The sequence below is a fragment of the Zosterops lateralis genome (assembly GCF_965231275.1).
Source record: "Zosterops lateralis genome assembly, chromosome: 15".
Lineage (NCBI taxonomy): Eukaryota > Metazoa > Chordata > Aves > Passeriformes > Zosteropidae > Zosterops > Zosterops lateralis.
This window is the reverse complement of record NC_139775.1, coordinates 6,947,470-6,971,977: the sequence shown is the minus strand read 5'-3', so window position 1 is coordinate 6,971,977 and position 24,508 is coordinate 6,947,470. Positions and strand designations below refer to the sequence as shown.

At 54.3% G+C, this 24,508-nt stretch overlaps 1 protein-coding gene across 1 annotated transcript in view; it reads right to left on the bottom strand.

Annotated features, from left to right (window-relative positions):
- Positions 1–4,332: 4,332 nt before the first annotated feature.
- The window catches only part of PRKCB (protein kinase C beta), a gene marked incomplete at its 5' end in the record, with an annotated part of 88,107 nt that continues 67,931 nt past the window's right edge, over positions 4,333–24,508 (bottom strand). The window contains 7 exons of the mRNA XM_083872573.1: positions 4,333–6,261; positions 13,051–13,191; positions 17,023–17,130; positions 17,380–17,460; positions 19,219–19,357; positions 20,859–20,921; positions 21,752–21,843. Coding sequence (XP_083728699.1) covers positions 6,103–6,261; positions 13,051–13,191; positions 17,023–17,130; positions 17,380–17,460; positions 19,219–19,357; positions 20,859–20,921; positions 21,752–21,843 — 783 coding nt within the window. The 3' untranslated portion in view covers positions 4,333–6,102. The remainder of the gene's footprint in view (positions 6,262–13,050; positions 13,192–17,022; positions 17,131–17,379; positions 17,461–19,218; positions 19,358–20,858; positions 20,922–21,751; positions 21,844–24,508) is intronic.

Below are 24,508 nucleotides of genomic sequence, written 5' to 3'. Positions count from 1 at the left end.
GCTCCTGTCCTCCTCTCCCTGTTCCTGCCCTCCTCTCCCTGTTCCTGTCCTCTCCCTGCTCCTGCCCTTCTCTCCCTGCTCCTGCCTTTCTCTCCCTGCTCCTGCCCTCCTCTGCCTGCTCCTGTCCTCTTTTACCTGTTTCAGCCTTCACCTGTCCATCCCTCATCTTCTCCTTCCTGTCCTTGCTCCCTCCTTCCTGATCCTTCCTCCCCTGCCTGCCCCTGCCCTCCCTCACGCCACGGCTCTGCCTCACAAACGGCTGCTGGAATTGTCTCTTCTCATTCAGAAGTCTTTTTAAAATGATGCAGAAGGTCCTGGATTACTGACTAAAACCCCCAGGAATTTGGTGGAAATCAGAGAAATCAAGATGTCTGTGAAATCCATGGGTTTGGAGCCTGGAAGAGAATAGCAGAGGGTGGAAAGTAGAAAAGTTTCCGTTATAAATAGCCCTCAGTGCAGCCCTTTGGTCTTGGGCGTGTTTTCAGTTGGTAAATTGTAAACCAAGAATATAAATGTGTTTTGTTTTGGTAGAATATTAATATCCTTTACAGAGCTGTTACATCTCGACAGTGTCTGTGAAAGATTTATGCGAGTGCTGACAGAGCGTATCAAAACTGCAAACTGTTCCAGATGTTACAAAAACCCCCCACCTTTCACTTAGAAAAAGGTTTGCTCTGATTTACAAGAGCCGGCACGGGAGTGGTTTGGAGTGGCAGAGGGCGGGGAAGGCGGGTGAGCCGGGCTGACCCTGCGGACAATGCATCGGAAAATAGAGGTCTAGAAGCAGATTTTTTTTTTTTTTTTCCACACTGATCAAATATATCCATGTCTTGAACAAAAGGCTCCTCTAAGACAAGCTCACACTCATCGCAAGCTTCAGGACAAACGCTTTAAGCGATCAACCATGCTTAGCATTCCACAGCAACGCTTTGGGAGTAGCTGGGTCACTGGGATCTCAGCGTCCCGCTGCAAAAATTACAGAGACCGTAGCAATTTGGTATATTTCTGTTTAAAAACTCTATTAGTCACCACCAACTATAGTTCCTAGAAGTATCACTGACCGGTAACCGGCACCCCGGACACCTCCGGCTGGGGAAACCAAGCTAGCGAGTGGCACGGACACGGAGAGGCTCCGAGGAGAAGCGGCCGGCGCGTTTGGCGGGAGGGGATGTGTGTCTGCACTGCTAATCCCGGAAGACTAGTGTCATATGTACAGGGCCACCTGGCGTGGGACAGCGAGGGCAGGCCTGCGCCGCGACTACACGTTAATGACAAACTCGGGGTTAGTGTAGGAGAATCCAGCAAACTCGTTCTGGTCCAAGTTCATGATGAAGAGTTTGTCCGTGGGCGTGAGCTCCACCGGCTGCCGGGTGAACTCTTTGTCGAAGTTGGAAGTGTCGCGTTTGTCTTTCTGTTAAACGGAAAGCACAGAGTTAAAGCGGGGAAGGAGGGAGAGGTGACAGCACCCCCCGGGGGTGTCCCCGCGGGAGCCGAGCTGGCCCAGCGCTCCAGCACCGGGCAGGAACTCACAGCCCTGTACAACAGAAGCGGCCCCGCACCGCCGGCAAGAAAAGGAGAACAAGAAGTGAAACACGCCTGAAACACGCGAGCGGGACACAGAGGGACAGGTGAGAGCCGGGGGCGTTGGGGAGGGAGCGTCCCTCCCCTCCTGCTGGCTGCGGGAGAGAGCACGGAGCAGTTCTGAGCCCTCCCTGCAAGCAGAGCTCGGCACTGCACAGGAGGAAGGAGCCTGGAGGAAGCAACATGCCTCGAAATGGCAGCAAGAGTCGCCACCCTGTCAAAATTTGCACAAATTAATCAGCTGTAAGAGCTCTTTTTGCTTTAAGCTCGATTTTTGAATGATGCCGTGATATGGTGTCGACCAGCACTGGCTCATTGACAGAGGATGTGATTTGCTCCAGGGTTGTACAGAGAAAACACACAGCACTTCAAAACCTCCGAGAAGGAAAATTCCACATATGCAACATTTTCTCATTGCAATTTCTTAAGAGGAACAACTTTGCAGCTACACCCAAGCCAAAAAAGGGAAAGAAAAGGACGTTAGTGTCAGGATTAGAGCTGGGAACCTGCTATCAGCACTGCAGAGCCAGGCTGGGAGTGCGTGGGCTGCTCCTCTAAACCCTGCACATCAGAGAGAGCCTGGCTCGGGGCTGTCCTGCTGTGGGAGGTGACAGAGCCGTGGCTGGAGGGGTGACTGAGCACTGAGGGTACAGCACAAGCTCCACACTTCCTTCATCCACAGTGATGGCAGTGGAGGGACATTGGCAGCTGGGAACTGGCTCTGCTCTGCCTCATCACTAAAGCCAACAGGGACAAAAAGCTTCTCCACCCCTCCTTCCATGGCCCTACACAGGAGAGACCCCAACTCCCTGCTGGAGGTGACCTTCCCCTGCCTTGTCACAAATTTAATGCCTTGCAGAAACCTGTATTTGTTTTCCACTTTTCCCAGACTTTGCCTTTGAAGTGTGGCCCCACCACACCAGGTCCTCGCTGTGCTCTGCTGCACCAGGATTTCCAACCCTGGATTAATCTGCCAGCTTGAACTGAGGAAAGTAACTGTGGGGGTCCTGCAGGTCCTGCACCCCACCCACCCTCATGGCTGACCTCTCACTGCTGTCCTGCTGAAGGACCTGGCAGGAGAGATGCTGTGTCCTCCCTGCAGCCCCTCTTGGCCCAGTGGGACACTGGGGCACCTTCATGCCTCAGGCAGGAGCATGGCCAGGACATGAATCAAGGTGTTCCTGCCAGCCTGGACAGGCCAGGAGCACCACACTCTGGACTGAGCCCTGGGAGATGAGCCAGCAGTGCATCAGGACCTCTGGGGGTGCTTGGAGATTCCACTTGCCATAGCAGACATCCCATCAGGATGGCTTTAGCCTTGGGGAGGAAGATCAGGAAAAGCCAAGGACGACAGAGAAGAGGTGAGGTGGGAAGAAAACCAGGTCTGGATGGAACTCAAGGAGCTGATAGAGAAAAGGCAGGAGAAGAGCCAGGATGAGGCTGTGCTGTCAGGCCTTGAGCACAGTGATGCCACGGAGGGCACTGGGGGCTGCCAGCCCATCCCTGAGCACCAGGGTCTCTCTGGGGCTCCTCTCCAGCACAGGGAAGGAAGAAGATGTGGATTTGATGGCACAGAGCAGGAGCAGGGAAGGGCAGATAAGGTGAAGGGATCAGCTTCAGGTGCAGAGCTCTGCAGGCAAAGGGTGAAGCAGTTGGAACGTGAGGACAAGCCCACCTCGATGGCAGCAGGGTCCCCCAGGGACGGGGGACGGGAGGTCACTGGCAAAGCGGCCGTGGCTGGGCTTGGGTCTCTCTGTGAGAAGTGGCCCCAGGCTCCTGGAAGGTTCTGAGCTTGACCACAGGGTTCCTGAAGGCCACATCCATCCAAACCAACGTGTCCTACCAAGCCAGGAGCTTCTCCTAAGCAGGAATGCTGTGGGATGCTGCAAAGGGGAATGACACATCCACATGTGATGGGTGCAAGTTGCCACCGTGGTCCCCAGCCCTTGGGAATGTTCAGCCTGGGACCCCTGGAGTGGGAAAAACATCCTGCTGCTGCGTTTTTGGCAGCAGAAAGCTCTGAGAGAGGCTGTAATGTGCCCTGGAGGGGGCTCAGGGCAGCCCACTCCCCTGCACTGCCCTCTCCAGCAGCCCCCACTCCTCGGGGCCTTGGCTGGAAGCTGAGCACAGCAAAGTGCAGGCTGCTGGTGTCTTACCTTGAATTCTGCCTGAACTGGTGACAATTTGGGCTCTGTCAGGATGATGAACAGTCAGGGAGCAGGCAGGGAATGGCTGTGTGGGTCTCACGGAGAGAGGGGAGCACAGGGGACACTCACGGCTGAAAGCGCCTTCAGCAATGGGCCAGTTGACTCTGGGAGCTGACGAGGAGCACAGCGAGGAGCACAGCGGGATGGCGTGGTGCTGGCACGGCGTGGTGGTGGCACGGCGTGGTGGTGGCACGGCATGGTGGTGGCACGGCGTGGTGGTGGCACGGCGTGGTGGTGGCACAGCATGGTGGTGGCACGGCGTGGTGGCAACACAGTGTGGTGGTGACATGGCGTGGTAGTGGCACAGCGTGGCAGTGACATGGTGACATGGCGCGGTGGTGACACAACGAGCGGTGGTGACACGAGCAGTGGCACAGCGTGGCGGTCACACAGCGTGGTGGTGGCACAGCAGGGCAGTGACACGGCGTGGCAGACAGCCCGTGGCACTGTGCTCCAGGTAGGGCTGCCCCGAGCAGCATTTCTGCCCGGCCACAGGGACGGGGATCCCCTGAGCGCTGCCAAGGAGCCCCTCCCGTGCCGAGCTCGGGGGTGCCGGGGGAGGACACCGGGATCAGCTCCCGCCGGGACTCGGGACCGCTCGGAACAACCTTGCGGCGTCCGGACCCGCAGAACTTGGCAGACGCGGATTCCCAAAGACAGGAGCGAGGTTAAGAGGAACCTGTAATCCTTCTTCAGCTGAAAGTGCCAATCGCTTCTCACAAGCGCTCCTGGGAGGGCGGCAGGGATGGAGGGAAGGATGGATGGATGGATGGATGAGTCACGGCGCTCGCTGCCTGGCCGGGCTCTGCAGTCTCCGCGAGTGCGAGGCGATGCCGCAGTTGTGCTCCAGGCGCTGCGAGACATCCCCGAGCGGCAGCGCTCTGCCGTGTCCTCGCCTCGGACCGTCCTTCCTGCCGGGGTCATCCGCACAAACTCCTTCCCTGGCCGCGCCCGGGCGGGCAGGGCAGCGTGGGCTGCTGCAGGAGGCTGCGGGCAATCGCTCCCTCCTGGATGATGCTTCCAGTACATCCCACCTCAGATTTTTGGGACAAACGCAGAGGAAGAAGGAGGCAGCATCCCCCAGCAGCCGGGGCGGCTTCCAGCCCCGGCTATGGGAAGGAATCACCTTGCCGAACTGCAGAAACTCATTACTGCCAAACACATGCAGGTTTCTGGGGCCTTTTCTCACCTTTTATTTTATAATCAGTATCAGAAAAAAATAAATTGGCACATTACAAATCAAGCAGATTGATACAGTGACAGCCCACAAACATCTGCAGGGGTAAAAAAAGGAAGCAGCGTGATTGTTGTCCTTTCAAGAGAAATTCACCCTTCCTGAAATGTTTCCTTTGACGCCAGAAACAAAACTCGGGCCATTTAAATACCTAGAGGCAATTTTTAAGGATAGAAGTATCTGTTGAAACAAGTTTCTTTACACATTTCCTATCAGAATTCACAATACTGGTCAGAGTTAAATACCTCCCGTTTGGGTCAATACCATTTTTGACACATTTAAAGCACAGGTAACAAACCCCACCAACGTCTTTGGCATTTGGAAAGAAGAAAAAGCTTCACTACGGAAGGAATGTTGGTGGTGTTAACCAGGGTAACCACGGATTCAAAAGCAGCTCTTCCAAATTTCCCATTTACCACTTGATGTTTGCTTGGGTTTTAAAAAAATGCTACTTAGGAAGTGCACAATCAGGAGAAATCTTTGCCAATGGCAGCTCTGCCTTCCCGAATAACTTATCCCACTGCTGGGACCCAGTGCTGGGAACAACCCAGCCCAAGGCATCTGTGCAGGGAAGGGGAGCTGTGGTGGGGCTGGACACTGCAGGACACAGCCAAAAAAAGGAGCCAGAACCAACATCTTGGCTCTCCAGAGCTTTTGGGAGGAGAGAGACTCCAGGGAAATGGTTTCATTAAAAACACTTACTTGCCACTAAGGCTAAGAAGGCTAAATATTAAAATTTCATGATTATATTAAAACACTAGAAAAAGAAAAGAGCAGAAATTAAAGCACATGATGAAGAGATTTCTCCCAGTTGTCACCGTGTCTCTGTTTTCATTCTGTCACCCACTGAGCTGTTCCCATTTTCTACAAACAAAACGTTACAAAAGCCCATTTGCAGCAGTTCTTGCACATCACTTCCCTCCAGTGACACCCCAAATAACAAGGAAGACACTTGAAATACGGTCACTCCAGTAAATGAGCTAAACAAAACCCATGGATGCAAGTTTTGCAATGGAATGTGTCACCACAACAGCGGCTGGAACTGGATGACAGACGCAGGGATGAGATCTGCACAGCAACTTAGCTCTTGGCTTGAGGCTTAAAAAACTCAGAGTTAACAAAGGAAAATCCTTCGAATTCTGACTGGTCAATGTTCCCGACGACTTCCTGGTCGGGAGGTGTTAGCACGGGTGGATGGCGAGTGAAAAACCGGTCGAAGTTTTCCGCATTGCGTCCGCACTATGAGAGGGGAGAGAAGAACTGTGGTGGGTAGGGCAGGAGGTGTGGGATGAGGCTGCACCACCCCGGGAAAAGGTGCCAAACACACTTGGTTAGTTGAGAGGGCATGGCATAGCATGGCATGGCACAGCCAGGGCCTGGCAAAGCCCGGCTGTGCCACGGGAAGCAGCTGCAGCAGGAATGAGATGGGCTGTGATGGCTTGGGGTGGCTCCTGCCCACACACACACACACACACACCTGGTACCTGCCTCCAGGGCAGTGCCCACCTGGGCATCCCCCCTTCCCCAGAGCAGGTTTCCATCATGTCTGCACTGCTCAGGGGTCTCCTCCTGCTCAGGAGAGGAGAGGATGCAGCCCTGGCAGTGTCCAAGGCCGGGCTGGACATGGCTTAGAGCACCCTGGGACAGTGGAAGGTGTCCCTGCCATGGCAGGGGTGGCACTGGATGGGATTTAAAGTCCCTTCCAACCCAAACCCCTTCTGTGATTCCATGGTTCTGACTCCCAGGGCTGTCCCTTCCCTACAGTCCAGTCAGACCATGATGGTCCATGGCCTCATGGTCCCCAGTGGTGCCAAACACCTGATTTCATTTTTGTAGCAATCCAAACAAGGGTCCTGCAGCTTTCCAGGCTGCAAACTCTGATTTAATGGAATAAACAACAGCAGCAGCTGGGATCAGCTGGGTGCCTGGTCACTGCACAGCCACAGACCAGGCTGCATTCCTGCCTGTCACCCACATGTCACATCCCCATGACTGCTCCAAGGGCTGGCCACTGTCCCTCCTGTCACACAGAGCCAGGGTTCTCCAGGCTCAATTTCCTCAGAGGAGCTGCTCAGGCAGCACCTCCCAGTCCCTCAGGCCTCTCTCCCACTGCCCCAGGGAGAGAGAACACACACTCCAAGCGCTGCCACATCTTTTCCTGGGCATTTAACTTTCATTTGTTAAGTAAACAGATTTGCATTTTTAATAAACCTCAGACTAAATATAATAAAATATTAATGACAAATACATGCAGAAGTCAATGTTTCCCAGTTCCTTCCTCTGCTCAGAGGTTTCAGGGAAGACAACACGAATATCCATCAGCCTCTGATGGCCTGTTCCTTTGGCAGCTCTTGTACTCCTTATAGCACCCAGTGAGACACTTGCTCTCCTCAAACCTCTAAACAAACCTCAAGGGGCAACGTTTGAGCTGATTTAACTCCAGCTCCAGCCCCTCCAGCATGGGCACCGTGCTACCCTGGCATTGGTAAGGCCATGTCTTTACATTTCTAGTCTGGCTTGGTTAAGCTGCTACTCCTGGAATCTCCTGCCATCTCAGGGCCATCCCTGGCAGGGCTCACCTGCCCACCCCAGGGGCTCCCAGGACACCCCCAGAGCCTCCCAGAGCCCCCAGTCCCACTGTCATTCCCTGCTTGCTTGGGGAGATCTGGCTGCAGACAGGCAGGGCAGCCCACGTGCAGTGTCTGACAGCACTGCCTGCCTTCTGGCTACAAAGAAATGTGCTGCCTTAGAAAAAAAAACCCATAAAAACAAAAAATCAAACCAGCAACCCCCTCAGAAAAACGGGGAAATTAATCCTGATGAGAGGCTGCCAGTTATCGGAATAGGAAGCACAAATATATTTTAATATGAATATTGGCAAGCAAGAATTTCTCACTATCAAGCAATGAGGTAAGAATATGTGGATGGCACATTTGAAAAGTCACATCTATCTATGGCATTTCCTGCCCTGCTGTGTGGAATTTATGGACATTCTGTTTGGTTGCAGATAAAATGGACGGGTAAATCAATATTTTGAAGTTGAAAACCATCTTTGAGTTTATAGAAGGCACATCCCAGCCCAACCCCGAGGCTGGAGGAGGTGAGTTCCAGGCTCCAGGATCCTCCCAACCCTGGATGAGGGAGAGCAGGGAGGCTCCTGCTGCTCCAGGCAGCAAATGGTCACTTTCTGCATGAGCACCGTCTTTACAGCTTCCCAAATTTAAGTTCCTGGTTAATGGACACAGATGCCATATGAATTTTTACATTTATCTAAAGCCATCTAGTGAAAAATTGTCCTCATTTTAGTCTGATATTAATGTACAGGCATCACTCTGTCCTGACTGGAGAAGGGGGGAGGGTGGGAATTTATCTTACATAAATCCCGGTGTGTCCTGTCTAATATTTATAGCCAGCACAGAATGGCTTTTCTCCCTGAGCTGCAGAAATAAACCTGTCAGCTCCAAAGATGGCCTTGTATTTAATCACCTCCCTGCTTGATTTCGAATAGAGACAAAAGGCACAATAAAATATTTTCCATTGATCCCTGGGATGCAATCAAGGACCATAAGAAACCGAGGCTGCTGCTGCCACCCACCCTCATTCCCAGTGCCAAGGGGAGGTGCTGGACAACCCCAGTTTCCCAGGGTTTTGTCCCAAACCAGTGCCACAATCACAATCCCACCGGCCTTGCAGGCATCTCCTGGGCAAGTCTGACCTTCCTGGTGCTGCTCTGGGCCAGGAAATTGGCTCCTTGCACCCTGGCGGGGGGGGATCAGGGCTCTTCTGGCAATGGCATTTAGGGGAATTTGGGAACTTGGGGCCACCCTGAGGGTCCCTGGGCTGGTCAGGGGGGACAATGGTGCCTTTCACTCGTGTCTGGCATCCAGTTTGGGATGCTCCAACACATCCCTTTATCCCTGCTGCTGCCAAAGGGAGCATCCACTGCAAGGGCTCCTGGTGTAGGACCATCCCTCTCCTAGGGAAAAAGCCACGTTTCTGTTTCCTAATGCACTGAAAACTGAGGCTGAATAGTCTGGGAAATCCCAGGGAAAGTCTTTACAGGGCCCTGGGTCCCCCAGAGCAAATCCTGACTGGATTAGCAGAGATGTTCAAACTCAGCACATCCACCTGCCCAATGTCAGCCCCTCAATCCTTAAATCCCATCTAATTAGGAAATTACTTATACAAACATTAGAACCCACCTTGTACAGGCTGAACTAAGGCTACAACTCCCCCTGTGCAGAAAACTGGTGTTCTTACACATCCAGGTCTGTAAGTGGCATTTCAATATTAATTAACTCCAAGCAGTTAGGGGGAAATTCATTTATGCAATTAAAAATTATTAGATTAAAAGCCATTTTTTAACCCCCCCATGCTGTTGTGAATAATCCTGGGCTCTGCTGTGTGATTTCAGCTCTTTCAAAATGAGACTTTTCAAATCACTAGGCTTTATGTAAAGTAAAGGAGTAATTAGATACCAAAAACAATAATTATCTCAACGAGAGACAAGGAGAGCAGGGAAGTGTAAATACACTCCCAGGGTAACTGCAGACCCAAGAAAGGAATTGTTATGCACCAGCCAGAGCAAGAAGCAGCCAAGCAGAGCCCCACGTCAGAAGCACCAAAGACAACCCAGCCCCTGATCTGTCTTGTTCCTGACTCTGTGATAAAGGTTAATCAAGCACAAAGCAACACAGGAGCTCCTGGGAATTCACTCCCAGCTCTGGGCACGGAGCAGCTTGGCCAGGCACAGGCTGCAGCCTCCACTTGCTGTTGGTGGGAAATGATGGAGATTTGGGGAGGGGTGTGAGGAGGCAGGTACTGAGAACCCTCCCCAGCACCCCCTGCATTTCCCTGTGCCCCCACCCCAAACTGCAGAGAATGGCAGAAATGTGATTTGTGGGAGCTGCAGGAGCAACGGTGGCTCTGTGAGGACCGGGAGGGGTGAAGAGCTGAGCCAGGAGTCAGATCAAACACGAGCTGATGATGCCTCTGATAAGCTAAATGAGCCTGAAGACAACTGGCATGGGGCTCTGCTCCCCTTGGCTGGTGTTCCCATGGACTGGAGAAGGGTCAGGCTGGGGAAGGTGGGAGCTGACTCCCAGCCCTCATTTGCATCCTTTTCCTTATTTTGAAGCTCTGGATACAGACAATTCTTGCACCCTGACCTTTAGAGATGTTAACTATATTAAAAAAAAAAAAAATAAATAAAAGGAAAAGAAAATACACTCAAGCCAAGGTGAAGAGCCAGGCCAGCACCAACCCCCTGTGCAGCAGCACTTGGCCCTGGTGTGGCCACCTGAAGGTCACAAGCATTTGCCCACATGTCCCCTTGTCACCCCCAAATGCTCCGTGCAGTGTCCAAGCTCTGTTCCCATCCCTGCTGCTCTGGTTGGCACCAAAGAAACTGCTTTTTCCAGCACAGAGGCACTGCTGGAGAAATATCAGCTATCAGCAGGTACCTGAGTTGTCTTAATCCTCCCTAAATCCCAAATCAGCTGCTGTTAATCTCCCTGTCCTATCAAATAGGGAATTTTCTGGGCGCCAGCCGCCAGCTTAGATTCTCCCTCCCCAGGGCCGGTGTCAGAGGGATTTTTAGAGAAGGGAAGCATTTAAAACAGGACAAAATTTGCACATTTTAAAGCAGCCGAGCAGTAAGAAAAGTGCTGTTGATGGAATTCAGTTGTTTTTCACTGCAAAGCACCAAACATCAACACTCTGCCCCTGCCCAGGGCAGGCAGGGACACTGGGGACCTGCTCAGGGAGAGAGCGATGGGTGGAGGGGACACAGCAGCAGCAGCTTCATTGGGAAATGGACACAGAGGTGGGACATGGCAGAAGATTCAGGAGACAGGGACTTCTGCAGAATAACCCCAGGGTGCCCCTTCAGTGAATCTGTATGGACCAGGATCCCTCCACAGCTGGAGCTCATGGATCCCCCCTTGTACTTCAGCATCCCTGGCACAAAGGGATTTATGTACCTTGGATCCCACCACCAGACAACAAATCATGGAGTGCACAATCAGCCCCAAACACTTTCTCACTGTTGTACTTCAATATCAAAGTCACAGCTTTCCCAGCAATGCTGTTCCTACATGGTCCAGAGCCCTGAAGATTCCCTTCCCTCCCAGGGAAAGGCAAGCAGGCAGCAACCCAGACTCCTGTGCTGCCCCACCCCAGCTCCTGTGTCTCCCCATTCCCGTGGCAGGAGGGAGAGCAGGACGTGTCCCCTCTGTGGTGTGGCCACAGCCCGGACTGTGCAGTGCAGGGCAGCCCCAAGGACAGCACCCATGGAGCTCCCTGCAAAGGCAGCACTGCCAGGAGTAAAAAACACCTGCCTGAAATTCAAACAAGCAGCCCCAAACACGGGCAGGGCAGGGCCAGCAGCCCCGGGGCGAGGGGCAGCTCTCCAGACCAGCATCCCTGCCCCATCCATGTCCAGCCACCACAGGGGTTTTTTTTTCCAGTTTGATCAGCCAGGAAAGGAGCTGTGGGAGGAAAAAACCTGCTGGAGCAGAGAGGAACAGAGACAGAAAGCAGAGCTAAAGGCACCGAGCACTCTCCACCAAAGAAACTCCCATTCCACGTTGTCCCTGAAAGCAGAGTTTGCCCAAGCACCAAAGGGCATTCAAATGAACGGGGTGTCTGTAAAGCAGAGGAAAAGCAGATGTGCAGAAGGTTGTTATGGGAGGTGGGACAGGAAAGCTGCAGTTGGAGCATTCCTGGATTCTGAGCTGTGATCCAGAAGGATTAATAAAGGAAAGTCCCCACCCTGACCACAAACATCAGCCATGAGATCACATTCAGTGTGGGTTCAGTTCTCTGTGGAACACCAGGGCCCAGCGAGGGCACTGCAGCCAACAGGCACCCGGGGGAAGCACGAGAACAATCCGAGCCTTAAGAGAGACTGGACACTGCTGTGACCCTGCCAGCCCCACCAGTGACAGAGAGAAACAGAGAAATCCCAGGAGAGACATCCCTGTTCCCGAGTGTACATAAGGGCAGGGAGAGCACAGGGACAACAGGGAGTCGTGCAGAATTTGGGGACATAGAGCAGCCCCAGCACCATGGGCAGGGAGACCCATGGTGGGGGTCAGGCTGCACCCCTGAACTGGTGTCACCTCTGCCCTGGTGTCACCCCTGCACTGCTGTCACCTCTGCCCTGGTGTCACCTCTACACTGCTGTCACACGGACAGACGTCACTGCAAACACAGCTGGACAAGCAGCACTCAAGCATTCCTGTCTTTTTTGACAAGCAGCTTCCAATTGCTGCTGCCTCCACCTTGGTTTGCTCATCCCCCCAGGCTGCACTCCCTGCAGCAGACCCAGGCAGGGCTGAGCAGAAGCAGACAGGATCCCCCCACCACAGAGCCAGGATCCTCCCACCACAGACCAGGGTCCCCCCACCACAGAGCCAGGATCCTCCCACCACAGACCAGGGTCCCCCCACCACAGAGCCAGGATCCTCCCACCGCAGACCAGGGTCCCCCCACCACAGAGCCAGGATCCTCCCACCGCAGACCAGAGTCCCCCCACCACAGAGCCAGGGTCCAGCCTCCTTCCACCCTGCAGAGAGAATGCAGTGAAATCCTGCTCCACTGGCCACTCAGGCACACTGAGCCGAGCTGGGTGTTGGAATAAAGTTGGGATTAAACAGAAGAAGGACCTGGACAGCTCGAGAAAAATGGAGAAAAAACCCAACAGACTGACAGACCTGGGATGACAGAACAGATAGGGAACACAAAGGGCTCCAGGAGCTGAATGTGTGGAGCTTCCACCCCTGCAAGCCACAGCTGGGACCAGGGATCACAGACTTCTCCTGCCTCAACAGAGCTGTGGCACAGGCCACATCCCAGGGAACACAATCTCTCAAAGAGACAGAGAGGCAGCACCTCCAGGATGAGCAGCAACCACCAAGGATGGGAGAGGCCCTAGAGATTCCCTGGCAGTGGGACAATGGGGAGACCCAGCAGTGGGACAGTGAGGGGACCCAGCAGTGGGACAATGGGGGGATCCAGCACACTTACAGCCTTTGGCTTGAAGGGGGGCTGTATCTCCTTGCGCTCCAGCTTGTCCCAGTCGATGTAGCGGAAGAAGGCGTGTTCCTTGATGTCCCGCTCCCCCTCGGGGCCACAGCCCAGGCGCTTGGCGGGGTGCTTGGTCATCAGCTGGGGACAGCAGGGAGCAAACAGTCACAGCCTGTCCCACTGCTCCCCTAAATGCCCCCTCTGAGAAGGCCCCAGGGAGCTGTTTCCCAGCTGGACATGCCAGGACATCAGGGTCCCATCTCCTCCCGATGCCTTTGGGGCTCCAAGGAGAGAACACTGAGGAAGAAGCTGGAGTGACTCAGGGACAGGGAAGGCTGACAATGGCTTATGAGAGCAGGCTGTGCAGATGGCAGGTACACAAGCACTGGTGGGATGAGCACATCCCTTTCCCTCTGGGAATGACACTGGTTTGCCAAGGAACAACTCTGGAGGGCTGGCAGGCCTCCCTCAGCACCTGGCTGCAGCAGGGGACCTGCCCAGCAGTCCCTTTGCTTGGCACAAACTTCTCAGCATCTGCAGAGTTAACTCTAAAGCCCACTGCCCCTTTAAGATGGAATCTGCCCTCCAAAGCTTTCATCAGCCCTGGAAGCAGAACCCTCTCACCTCTGGAGCTGTGGCAGCACAGACACAAGGTAGATTTCCAATGAGAGTCAGTTTGGAGGAAGAATAGCACAAACAGTCCATTAATGTTGTTTATCATCTAAACTTCTCCTCTTCACTGGCTCAATAAAGGAAAGGGGCCCCAGGAACTGTGGGCAGCTGTACAATATTAATATCCTGGGGCAGGGTTTGAGCTGTGCTCAGACATGAGATGGAGATTCCAGAGATTCTCAAGACATTGATAAGGATGGAAAAAATGAACTTTGTATTTGCAACAAAAGCACTGCTTTATTAAAAGCAGGGCAGTCCATCCTGATGGTGCCAGGGCTGAGCAAGCCTGACTCCGTGTCTCAGGGCTGGGGTGTCTGTGAGAGCCCTTGGGAGGGACAGGAGGTGCCAGTGCTCTGTCTGGGAAGCTGAGACACCTCCCACCCACTGCCTGGACACAGGTCAGCCCTGCCACCCCCTTGGCACACAACAAACTTGCTCAGGAAAGCTGATCTTTAACAGCTGCAACAGGGATCTGAAAGCAAGGAAAACCCTGGGAAAAAAAACCCCCAAAACTAAAACCCTGAGAAGACAAAAAAACTGAAACAAATACAAGGTGAGAGCAGAGCCACCAACTGCTCTGTGAGCAAACAGCTCTACATCCCAGGCCTCCAGCTGTGATGGCATCTGCAGCTGCAAGAGTGATGGAGAGTGGCTTCCATGAGGCAGCATCTCCCTGGAAAGCCCATCCACAAACAGCGAGGGCCTGGCAGGCTCTGCAGGCTGGGCCAGGGATTTTCCAGCCTCTGCTCAGGGCCAGGATGTGACTGGCATCAGCATCAGCCTTGCACAGCCCGTCCTCAAGCAGGGAGCCAGGCTGGAGCCAAGCTGGAGGGCCAAGGAGGGAGGGGACAGAGGCCAGCAGAAACAAAAGCAAGAATATTTCTCTGACTTTCTTTTCGTTAATAATTGTGTTTCCCTTGGCATTGCAGCACACAGCCCTTTATAAAATAAAAACCCAACAAGGAATCCCAGGAGCCTGGGAAGGTGGCAGAGGTGTCCTGGCCTCTCGAACACGTGTGGCAGCAGCACAGACTGCAGCCCTGGTGGGCTTTCCTCAGGCAGCAGCACTGGGGGAAATACCACCCAAAACACCTGAAAATATTCCCAAAATACCACAGAAAATATTCCATGCCTTTGCTATCAGGCAGAGATTAGGAGGGAGCTGATAGGCACAGACCATCTGCTCTGCTCAGGCACCACCAACCCTCTCCCACGGGGTGGGAAAGGCCAGCACAGGAGCCTGGCTCCTGGGAACCAACCTGGGGCTCAGGAGAGGCACCCTGAGCCCCACACATGGGCACAGCTCTGGGGTCAGCCTGCAGAAACAAAGCCCAGCTGACAGCAGAGCAGGGCACTGCTCCATTTGACCCGTTAATTGCTGCTCACTGGTCAGTCCCTGAGCCTGGGGAATGCTCCAGGTTGCTGCCCAGCCAAGGATCCCTGATTAACCCCTGGCTCTGGGCTCTGCTCAGGCCCAGACTTTCAGGAGCAAACACATTCCATCTCCCAGCAGTGCAGCAGGAAGGGGGGACTGGCACCAGCACACTGGAGTGAAACTGTGGGGGAACGACAAAATGGGTTTGGAGAAGGTGGTGGCGAAATCCTGAACCCCTCAGAGGTGAGGACAGAGGTTTCTCCAGTTTCCTGCTGGGTTTGTGCCCTGCTGGCAGCCCTGCCACACTCAACACCAACAGCTCTGTGCAGCTCATCAAGACCTATTTCACTGTATTCTAGGGGAAAATGTAAACATTTTGTTCCCAGCTTACTCAAAAATTCTTAAATCCTACACAGAGTTTTAACTAAACTTTCTGGTGTAACAGTTTGGTGGTGGCAAAAAATGCCATGAGGTTTTGAAACAACAAGTAACGCAAAGGGAACCACAACTCTGCTACCAAAAACCACGGGAACTTATGGAGAACCAGCCCTTGGTGCCTGCCCAAATATCCTCCCATGCAGCCTCCCCTCTCCAGAGTGAGGAGAGCCATGGCAGCTACACCCAGCAGCCGCTGCAGCCGCAGTCCCTGCTCGCTGATTTACAGCACCCACATTGTGCCTGATGCAGCAGCAAACAAAGCCAGCCCTGAGCCTGGGCCCTGCTCCAGCCTCTGCTGCCCCGGGGCCAGGGGATGCTCAGCAGCACTGAGTGTCCCCCACTCCCTGCCTGACCAGGAACACGCTGGATTTCCCATTTACATTCCAAACTACAGCAGCGAGAGGATGGGAGATGGTGACAGCCTCGCTGGGAATCCCCCTCCAAACACCCGCCTGCTTTCTGAATTAAGGACTTGATTTTCCTGCATCCCGCCCACTGTGACAGGGCAGCATCCCCTCCCTGTGGCCCACTCCAGGTGGGAACACCTGCAGCAGCTTTTCCCCCATGGGACAAGTGACTATTCCTCTTTAACACCAGCTGAGAATCCTGGCAACGCCGGGAAGAGGCTCTGAAATGCCGCAGTGGGAGCGGTGAGCGCAGGATGTGTCATTTGTAGATAGAAACACTATTTTGAGAGAGAGAACATTCAGATATTTTCAATATTAACTATTATAAGCAAACATTTCTTAAATTCCTACACAAACATTTATTTATAGCAGTGTGTGGCACTGGGGGGTGAGTGAGGCTCAGCCCCAAGCACACAGAGCAACCTCGCCAGCCTTTATCCATCACATCCCAAATTAACTCAGGCTGCAATTAAGTCAGGCCTAGGCCCAGTCCGTGGAGCATGGCAGAGCTTCACTCCAAATTAAGAGACAGGATAATGAAATTGCTGCCCTGACCTCCTGGAGACACCGCCAGAGCTTCAGGTTGTCCTGAAGGGCAACTTCTCACAGCTAAGTGAAAGGATGAAGGGTTTGTATCTGATCTTATTTGGGAATCACATCTATTTCCCCTCAGCATCATTTCAGGCAAAGGTTCCCAGAGCTGCCCTGTCCTCACCTGGTGGGGCACAGTGTGTCTGGACAGGAGCCCTCCCTTCCCACCCCCCCAGCCAACGCCCCAGTTCCCTCCTGACCCTCCCCTGCCTGCAGGCCAGCCCCAGGTCCCAGCTGCATTTCCGCTCAGTGTAAGGGCATGGAGAGGATGCAGGTGTGATTTTAACTTGGGTTTAGTACAGACACACTCAGTAGCACAAGCTGTGGTTTTAGGGCTGGAGGGCACAGGCACCAGACCCCAACAGTGTCAGAGCCTGGTGATGCTGGGGAGCAGTGGGGTGAGCAGTGGGGTGAGCTGTGAGCCCAGGGGTGCAGGCTCTCCCTCCCCACACTCCCTCAGCCCAGCAGAGGGCCCAGCCCAGCCCTTACCCCTTTGCAGATGGCCACTGCCTCCTTGGACATGGACTTGGGGTAGGCCACGTTGTGCTCCATGATGGACTGGAAGAGCTCATCCTCATCTTCTCCCTCAAAGGGGGCCTAGAGCAAAGCAGACACAGCTCCAGGGGTGTTCCTGGACCTCAGAGCTCCCGTGTGCTGCTGTGGTCCTTGGCCATGGGGCCAGCCCCGGGTGTGCCACACAGTGACACAAGTCTTGTCACTGCAGTCCCCAGGGCCGTGCCCCCAGTGCCACCCCCAACTCAAGGAGATGCTCCATGCATGACAAATCCCCCTGTGCTCACACTGGAACGTCACCCAGCCCCGAGGAATCAATTAAAACTCAATTACCTGGCCAGCCAACATCTCATAGAGCAGGACTCCGAACGCCCACCAATCCACAGACTTCCCGTAGGGCTGGTAGGCAATGATCTGCAAACAACAGCAACAGCAGCTCTGCACCTCCAGCCCTCACCTGGCGGCTCAGGGCACAGCCATGCCAGGCTGCAGTGGGTCACACATCTCAGCACTGAAATTCCTCCCCTGGGACACATTTCAGCACTGAAATCCCTCCCCTGAGTACATTTCGTGTCCCTCCCATCGCTCTTCACCAGCGTCCTGAGAGATTCGGGTGTGAACAGTTCACACCATCAAGGCCCTTGAAAGGAAAGAGCATTAAAAGGAATCCCCTGTCCTGTGCAGTCCCCCAGTGCCAGTTTGGGAAGGTCACAGCCCAGGCGGTGACACAGCCCAGCAGGTGACAGCAGCTTTGTTCAGAGGGAATCACACGCGGGGCTGGTGGCTCACAGGCTGTCCCTGTCACCTGGGCACACACAGCTCTGCTTGGAATAGAAAAAAGCCCAGAAATGGGTCAAGCAAATCGCAGGACAGTTTCACCCTGAAGCCACATTGGCCTGAGCACGTTGCAGCTCCCTGAAGGAGGAGCAGCAGAAGGGCCCAGGCTGGAGTGTGGCCATGGCATCACAACCACACAACCCTATTGCTGCTCCCAAATGCAGTGGGATTGTCCTCTGGGACCCACGGGCAGCAGGCTTTAATGTCTTTCCTGGGTGCCAAAGTGATTTGCATTCTAATTTCCCATTTGCTGTTTTTCTTTTGGAAAAAGACAAATTACAGCAAGGAGAAGGAAATAAGAGTTAAAGTGAAAACACTTGGGCAAACACACGGAGAACTGGTCATTTGTCCTGCTTTGAAGGGGCATTAATCACCCACAGTGACAAGCTCTGCACCAACACCACCAGTATTAATCCTGCTGGGATGGGGGATGGAACACACGTTGGATCCAATAATGGGAAACCTCCCTGGGTGCAGCAAACACCATGTGCTGTAGCACACGAGTGCATTGATGTCCTAGTGAAGAGAATCTGTTTCTCTAAAACATTTAAATGAATAAATATTAACTTCATCATTGCAAATTCAGCAGTGACAAGAGTTTAGAGGGATATTTTTAAGTGAAGGGAACAGACATTTGAGAATAATTACTCCTCTGAATTTCACAAGTCTGGCATTAAACTGTGCCCATACAGCACTTCATGGAAGTGTCATGTGTGACTATTACATCAGTAATAAGCACATGCAAAGTCATTTTGAGGGGATCTAGAGCTATGGAGGAGGAGCCTCTCCCCAGCAGACACATGGCCTCTCACTGCTAACAGTGAGCTGGAGAGATCTAAGGATTTCCACTCCAAATTAAAATATTATCTACTGATAATTCCCTGTTCCCCACTGGTCATGTTGTGCTGGAAGCTCCTCTCACACACAGTGTGGGGCAGAGCTGAGCTCCTGGGTTTGTCATTTCCAGGAGCAAGGGAACGAGTGAGGAGCAACCTGCAGTGGGTCTGAGCATGCCAAGGACAGAACAGGCACAGAGCTGCCAGCAGGATGGACATGGGAAAAACCCCCAGAGAGGGAAAACACACTGCAGGGAGAGCAGCATGAGGATGTGCTGCTCTTTGAAGTGCAAGCAGGACACAGCACAAGAGGGAGGCAGATCCAGCATCCCTGCTCCCTTAGGGAGATGTGGGGATGGGCAGTGCTGAGGGCACAAACTTTGCAGGCTGCTGGTGAATTCCTGAACGTCCCTGTTTCAGCTGGAAAGCTGCCCAAAGCAAGGTCACCCCGGGGAGGGAGCACAGGGAGCTGATCCTCGGCCGCCGCTCCTGTCCGTACCTCTGGCGCGATGTAGTCGGGAGTGCCACAGAAGGTCTTGGTGGTCACCCCGTCCCAGATGTTCTCCTTGCACATGCCAAAGTCGGCGATCTTTATGTGCCCCTCGCTGTCCAGCATCACATTGTCCAGCTTCAGGTCTCTGCAGGGTGAGAACAAACCCATGACACAACGCACAGTGCCCGGAGCTGTGCTGCTGCTGAGCTCCGCCTGCGTCTCACACCCAGACCCTTTGTAGGATAACGTTTGAGGAAACCAGTGAAAATAAGTCAGGGATCTGTCAGGATGGAGTGTTGATTTTACTTTTAAGCTACAGGAATGCTGTGTTGGGCACGGTGCTTTGAAGTGTGCGATGGAAAACACTCATCTGGCAGGAGATGGATTTAATCGATTTTTTTTCTTCTGCTCCCGTGAAAATCAAAGTGCACTCAGAGCTCTCGCGATGGAGAAGCACCTACTCAGCACAAGTCCCTGCCTCACCTGTGCTCTGCTCCCCTGAAATACAAACCAGCTGTGATTCCCTCTGATCCTCGCCCCCAGAATACCTGTTTGTGGTATCCAGCCCCCAGGAGCTCTGCTCCTTTGCAAAGCTGCAGAGCTGGATCCAAGTGCTGATCCCCAGATCTGAATCCCAGCCTTGAGCTACCACCCCAGAGGTGGATGCTCCAGCCTCAAGGACACTTCTGTGGCAAACACTGGGTGTTCTGGTGCAGTTCATACATTCTTGCTGGGTTTAAGGTTGTATTTTCTAATTAACACGTCAGTGCTCAGAACCCTGACAGTCCAAAGGCAGACGGACAGGAGCTGGGATTTGGATTCAGAGGAGGGAAGGAAGCAGAGCCGCTGGGGACCAACAGACCTAGAATCTCTCTGCAGCAGCTGATGGCAAAAAAACAGCCCTCACGTCAAGTTTGTTCCACTTCTTTCATCTTTAGCATCTCCTGACTCCAGCAGCACTGTTGGCATCTCCCTTTACAGATCACTTAATGGTATCTGACACTCATTAGGATTGCTCTGCTCCACCCTGGGCTCTGGGAATTCTCCCGAGCAGGGAAGAGCAGTGAAAGCTGGTTCCAGAGCTAAACCAGCAGCCTGTGAGCCTGGTCCCACACACGGCAGTGACCCAGCTACCTCTGGATGCTGGGATCATATTGAGAATGGCAAAGAAGCCTCGGTGGCTGAAGCAGAAGTGACAAAGTGGCACTGCAGAGCTCGGAACAGGCCACCGACAAGCACTGACTCCAGTGGCGATGGTAAGAGAGCAGCGCCCTGCAGCCAAATTCGGGGCTTGGAGCTGGTCCAGGCTGCCAGGGAGCATTTGTGTCGTGTGGAGAGGAGCACATGGAACAGGGGCAGGAGAGAACCAGAGCTGCCTTCCCATGAACGGGGGTAAAGCAGGATCCTCCCCCAAACCAGAGGTGCTCCCAGCTCCCTTTCAGACATATCGCATTGATGGTTGCACTCAGTGATCCCACAGGCCTTTCACCACCTTAAGGGCCCTGCCATTCTACCTGTGGGCAGCTGCCAGCCCCCATCCATGGCACGGGCAGGACGAGGGGGCTGTGGGCAGGGCGGGACCCCTGAGCTCTGCCCGGAGTTCAGGGGAAGGGAGGGAGGGAGGGAGGGGGAACCCGCTCACCTACCGATAAATGATGCCTTTGCTCTGCAGGAAGAAGAGCCCGATGGCTATTTCTGCTGCGTAGAATCTGAAAGAGGAGGTTTAAAAGGGAGACTGATAATTAAAGGAGATAAAGGAAAACCTTCCCAGTCGGACGGCAGTGAAGGAAACGCGTCAGGCAGATGTGGCCAAAGGACAAGGCAGCCAGGGCAGAGAAATTCCAGAGAAGAATCACACCAGGAGGACCCGAGGCAGCCTGAGCTCGCACCGGGCAGTGATGCCACCGGGCTGCTGGGGGCTGTCACTTCTGGTTACACAAATTAAGGCAGAGCTGGATCCACATCTGCTCCTCACACACGCTGCCAGTGCAGCTCAGAAAGCCATCCCTGCTCCCGGAGCCAGCAGTGCTGCCACCACTGGCTTTTGGGAATATCCCGGGGCTCAGAGGACTCTGCCAGAGGGATTCAGCCCACCAGGCTCTGCTCAGTGTTTGTGGGTTTTATGTGAGGATCTGAGGGCTTTCAGGAACACATCCTGCTCTGTCCAGCTCTCAAGGAACGGGAGCCAAAAGCCCTCAGTCAACACTGGGTTGGCCATGCCAGCAGAGGAGCCAAAACCCAACATCCCTCTCTGTCATCCCCTGGGAAAGGACCAGGCAGAGCAGAGGCCTGGTGTCTCCCAAGAAGCCTCCAAACCTCCCTGCCTTGTGCTTTTATTTACCTAAATTTATCTATTAGCTCAATTACAGAAAAGGGTGATGTGGAGGCACCAGCATCAGGCAAAGAGTTCTGCATCTTCCCATTCCTGATTTCTGCCCAGGAGCTGCAGTGCCATGTCTGTGCCTGGGACTCTGTTTCCAGCCCCGTGACACAGGTACATCCCAATCCTACCCCAGAGGTGCCAAACCACTGCACTTACACAGCGTGGGGCTCCTTGAACCTCCCAACCTGCTGGATCTGGTACATCAAGTCCCCACCATTCACATATTCCATCACAAAATACAAGCGATCCTGAAGGAAAAGAAGCAGGCAATTAGAACCAGGATTATCAGAGCAGGGAATCTGCAGGGGTCAGAAACAGGACCCAAGGTGACTGGCAGCTCCAGTCTGGAATTCCAGGGAAACACAGTCATCACCCCTGTCATCTCCATGGGCTGCAGGGGCTCCTGTTCATGCAGAGCCCATGAGGACTAATTCTTTGGGAATGCTCAGGGCTGGAGCTCTGCCCCTCTGCAGACAGATCCACTGGAGAAGGCAAGTGGAGTAATCCCTAAACCAGAGGTTTTTCACTTCCTGGGAATACATTTGCTCTTCTTGCCAGAAGCCATTTTCAGTGTTGCTCTGCAGGTCCTGGCTGGCATTTCCCCAGGCACTCCATGGCTTTAGTCAAGGGGTGCACAGGAGACATGAGCAGTTCCCATGGGGACCAAACTCCATCCACCACCAGCAAGACTCGGCCAAGCACCAGGAGGGATGTGTAACACCCCCAGGCCTCCCCCAGGATGGCACTCTGGGGGTGCACAGGTCTTCAGGGGACCCCTGGTCAGGCTGGGGAGGCAGGACAGGGCTCATCCCTCTGCTCACTCCTTCCAGCCTGGCCTGAGGGGTCACTCTGGTCATGTTCACATGGGGTTAATGGAGCCCAGAGGAGTCCAGAGCTGCTCCCAGGGCTGGAGCCCCTCTGCTCTGGAGCCAGCCTGGGAGAGCTGGGGGTGCTCACCTGGACAAGAGAAGGCTCCAGAGAGAGCTCAGGGCCCCTTCCAGGGCCTAAAGGGGCTCCAGAAGAGCTAGTGAGGAACTGGGGACAAGGGCCAGCAGTGACATGGGCCTCCAGTGACAACCCTGGGCTGCCCCATCCCACCCAGAGAAGGCAGGAAGGACACAGAGGCTGGAGCACTGCAGGAACTGCAGGTTGGCAGCATTACATAATAAAAGATTCCCCATTGCTCGTTTCCTCCTTAAATAAGCCTTGCCCTGCTTTTCAGACAGGAAGGACAGGGAGCCCACAAGAGATGCAGCTGGAGCACTGCCACAACCAGGGCTGTGGGGGAACTGGGGTCAGCAACCACAGGGCAGTGCCCAGCCACAGGAGCTGGAATCAGCACCCATGGGGCATTTCCCAGCCTGGCAGAGCCCAGCCATGGGGCATTTCCCATCCAAGGGAATTGGGGTTCAGCACCCACGGGGCATTTCCCACCCTGGCAGTTCCTAAACCAGGGGAACTGGGGTCAGGACCCATGGGGCATTTCCCACCCTGGCAGTTCCTAAACCAGGGGAACTGGGGTCAGCAGCTTTGGGGCATCTCTCAGCCAGAGGAACTGGAATTCAGACCCACGGGGCACTTCCCACCCTGGCAGTGCCATCCAGAGGAACTGGGGCTCAGTCTCTGGTGCCCCCAGCACAGTCCCCCAGCAGCACAGGGGCCACGGGGCTGTGCAGAACTCATGGCACCGGTGGCATGGAGTAGAGAATTCGGCTTCTCAGCTACCTGGGGACTCTGGAGCACCCCCCGCGAGCAGGACAGCCCCGGCAGGGCCCGGCCAGCCCCACGGGTGGCAATGTCACCTTGAGCAGCCCCCGCCGCGGCAGAGCGGAGCAGCGCCGGGCTCAGCTGCAGCTGCCTCCTAAATATATCGGCCTGCTTCAAGGAGGAAGAATATTAAAGAGACGGGCTCTTGAAACAGCCAGCTGAGCTCTAAAAGCAGGAGCTGAGCGTTCCCGCTTTGGGCGGGGAAGGGAAGCGAAGGGAAGGGAAGGGAAGGGAAGGGGAGGCTGGTGCTCCAGGGGAAGCAGCTCCGTGACTAAGGCAGGCAGATGGCTGGGCTGCCCACAGGCTGCAGGCAGGCACGGATGGGCACCGAGCTGTCCTGGCTCCTGCTCGTGCCACAAAGGACGGCGTCTGGCCAAGTCTGGAGCGTCCAAACCCGCTGGGCAGCAGCACGGAGATATAAATCCACTGCAGAGCCTGGCAGCGAGCTGGTGACACTCCCCCATCCCTGGGCAGCTAGGAGTACGCTCCCAGAGCTCCTTTCAGTGCCCTTGTAATTCACTGCTCCATCCCCTGCCTGGCTGCACGCTGCGAACAAGAGGCAGAGCTGGGACAACAGCCACACTCCCCATCCACACCTTAGTAGATACTGGGGAGAAATCCTTCCCTGGGAGGGTGGGCAGGCCCTGGCACAGGGTGCCCAGAGAATCTGGGGCTGCCCCTGGATCCCTGGGAGTGTTCAAGGACAGGTTGGACAGGGCTTGGATCAGTCTGGGACAGTGGAATTTGTCCCTACCCATCGATGATCTTCAAGGTCCCTTCCAACACAAACCATTCCAGGATTCTGTTCACAAACCATTCCAGATGATTTATCATCTCAGTGTGGCTGTGGCTGCTGTGCCCTTCACTGCTGTGCCCCAGAGGTGCCAGCTCACCTGGGGACACCCAGGGACCCCCAGCTCAGCCCCCTCCCTGAGCCCAGGCTCTGACCTGGGACCTTTCAGAGCACCCAGATCCCCCAGCACAGGCATCTCTCACCCTCCAGCCCCAGCCAGGAGCTCTCTTCTTGCTCATCTTCCTCTTTTCTCTAAAACACAGATTTAGGGCTTTTCTCCCTCCTGGAGCTGCTGAGCCAACAGCCCTGGTGGGGAATTGTGCTCTGGACTGTGTTCCCAGAAATCAAAGTGC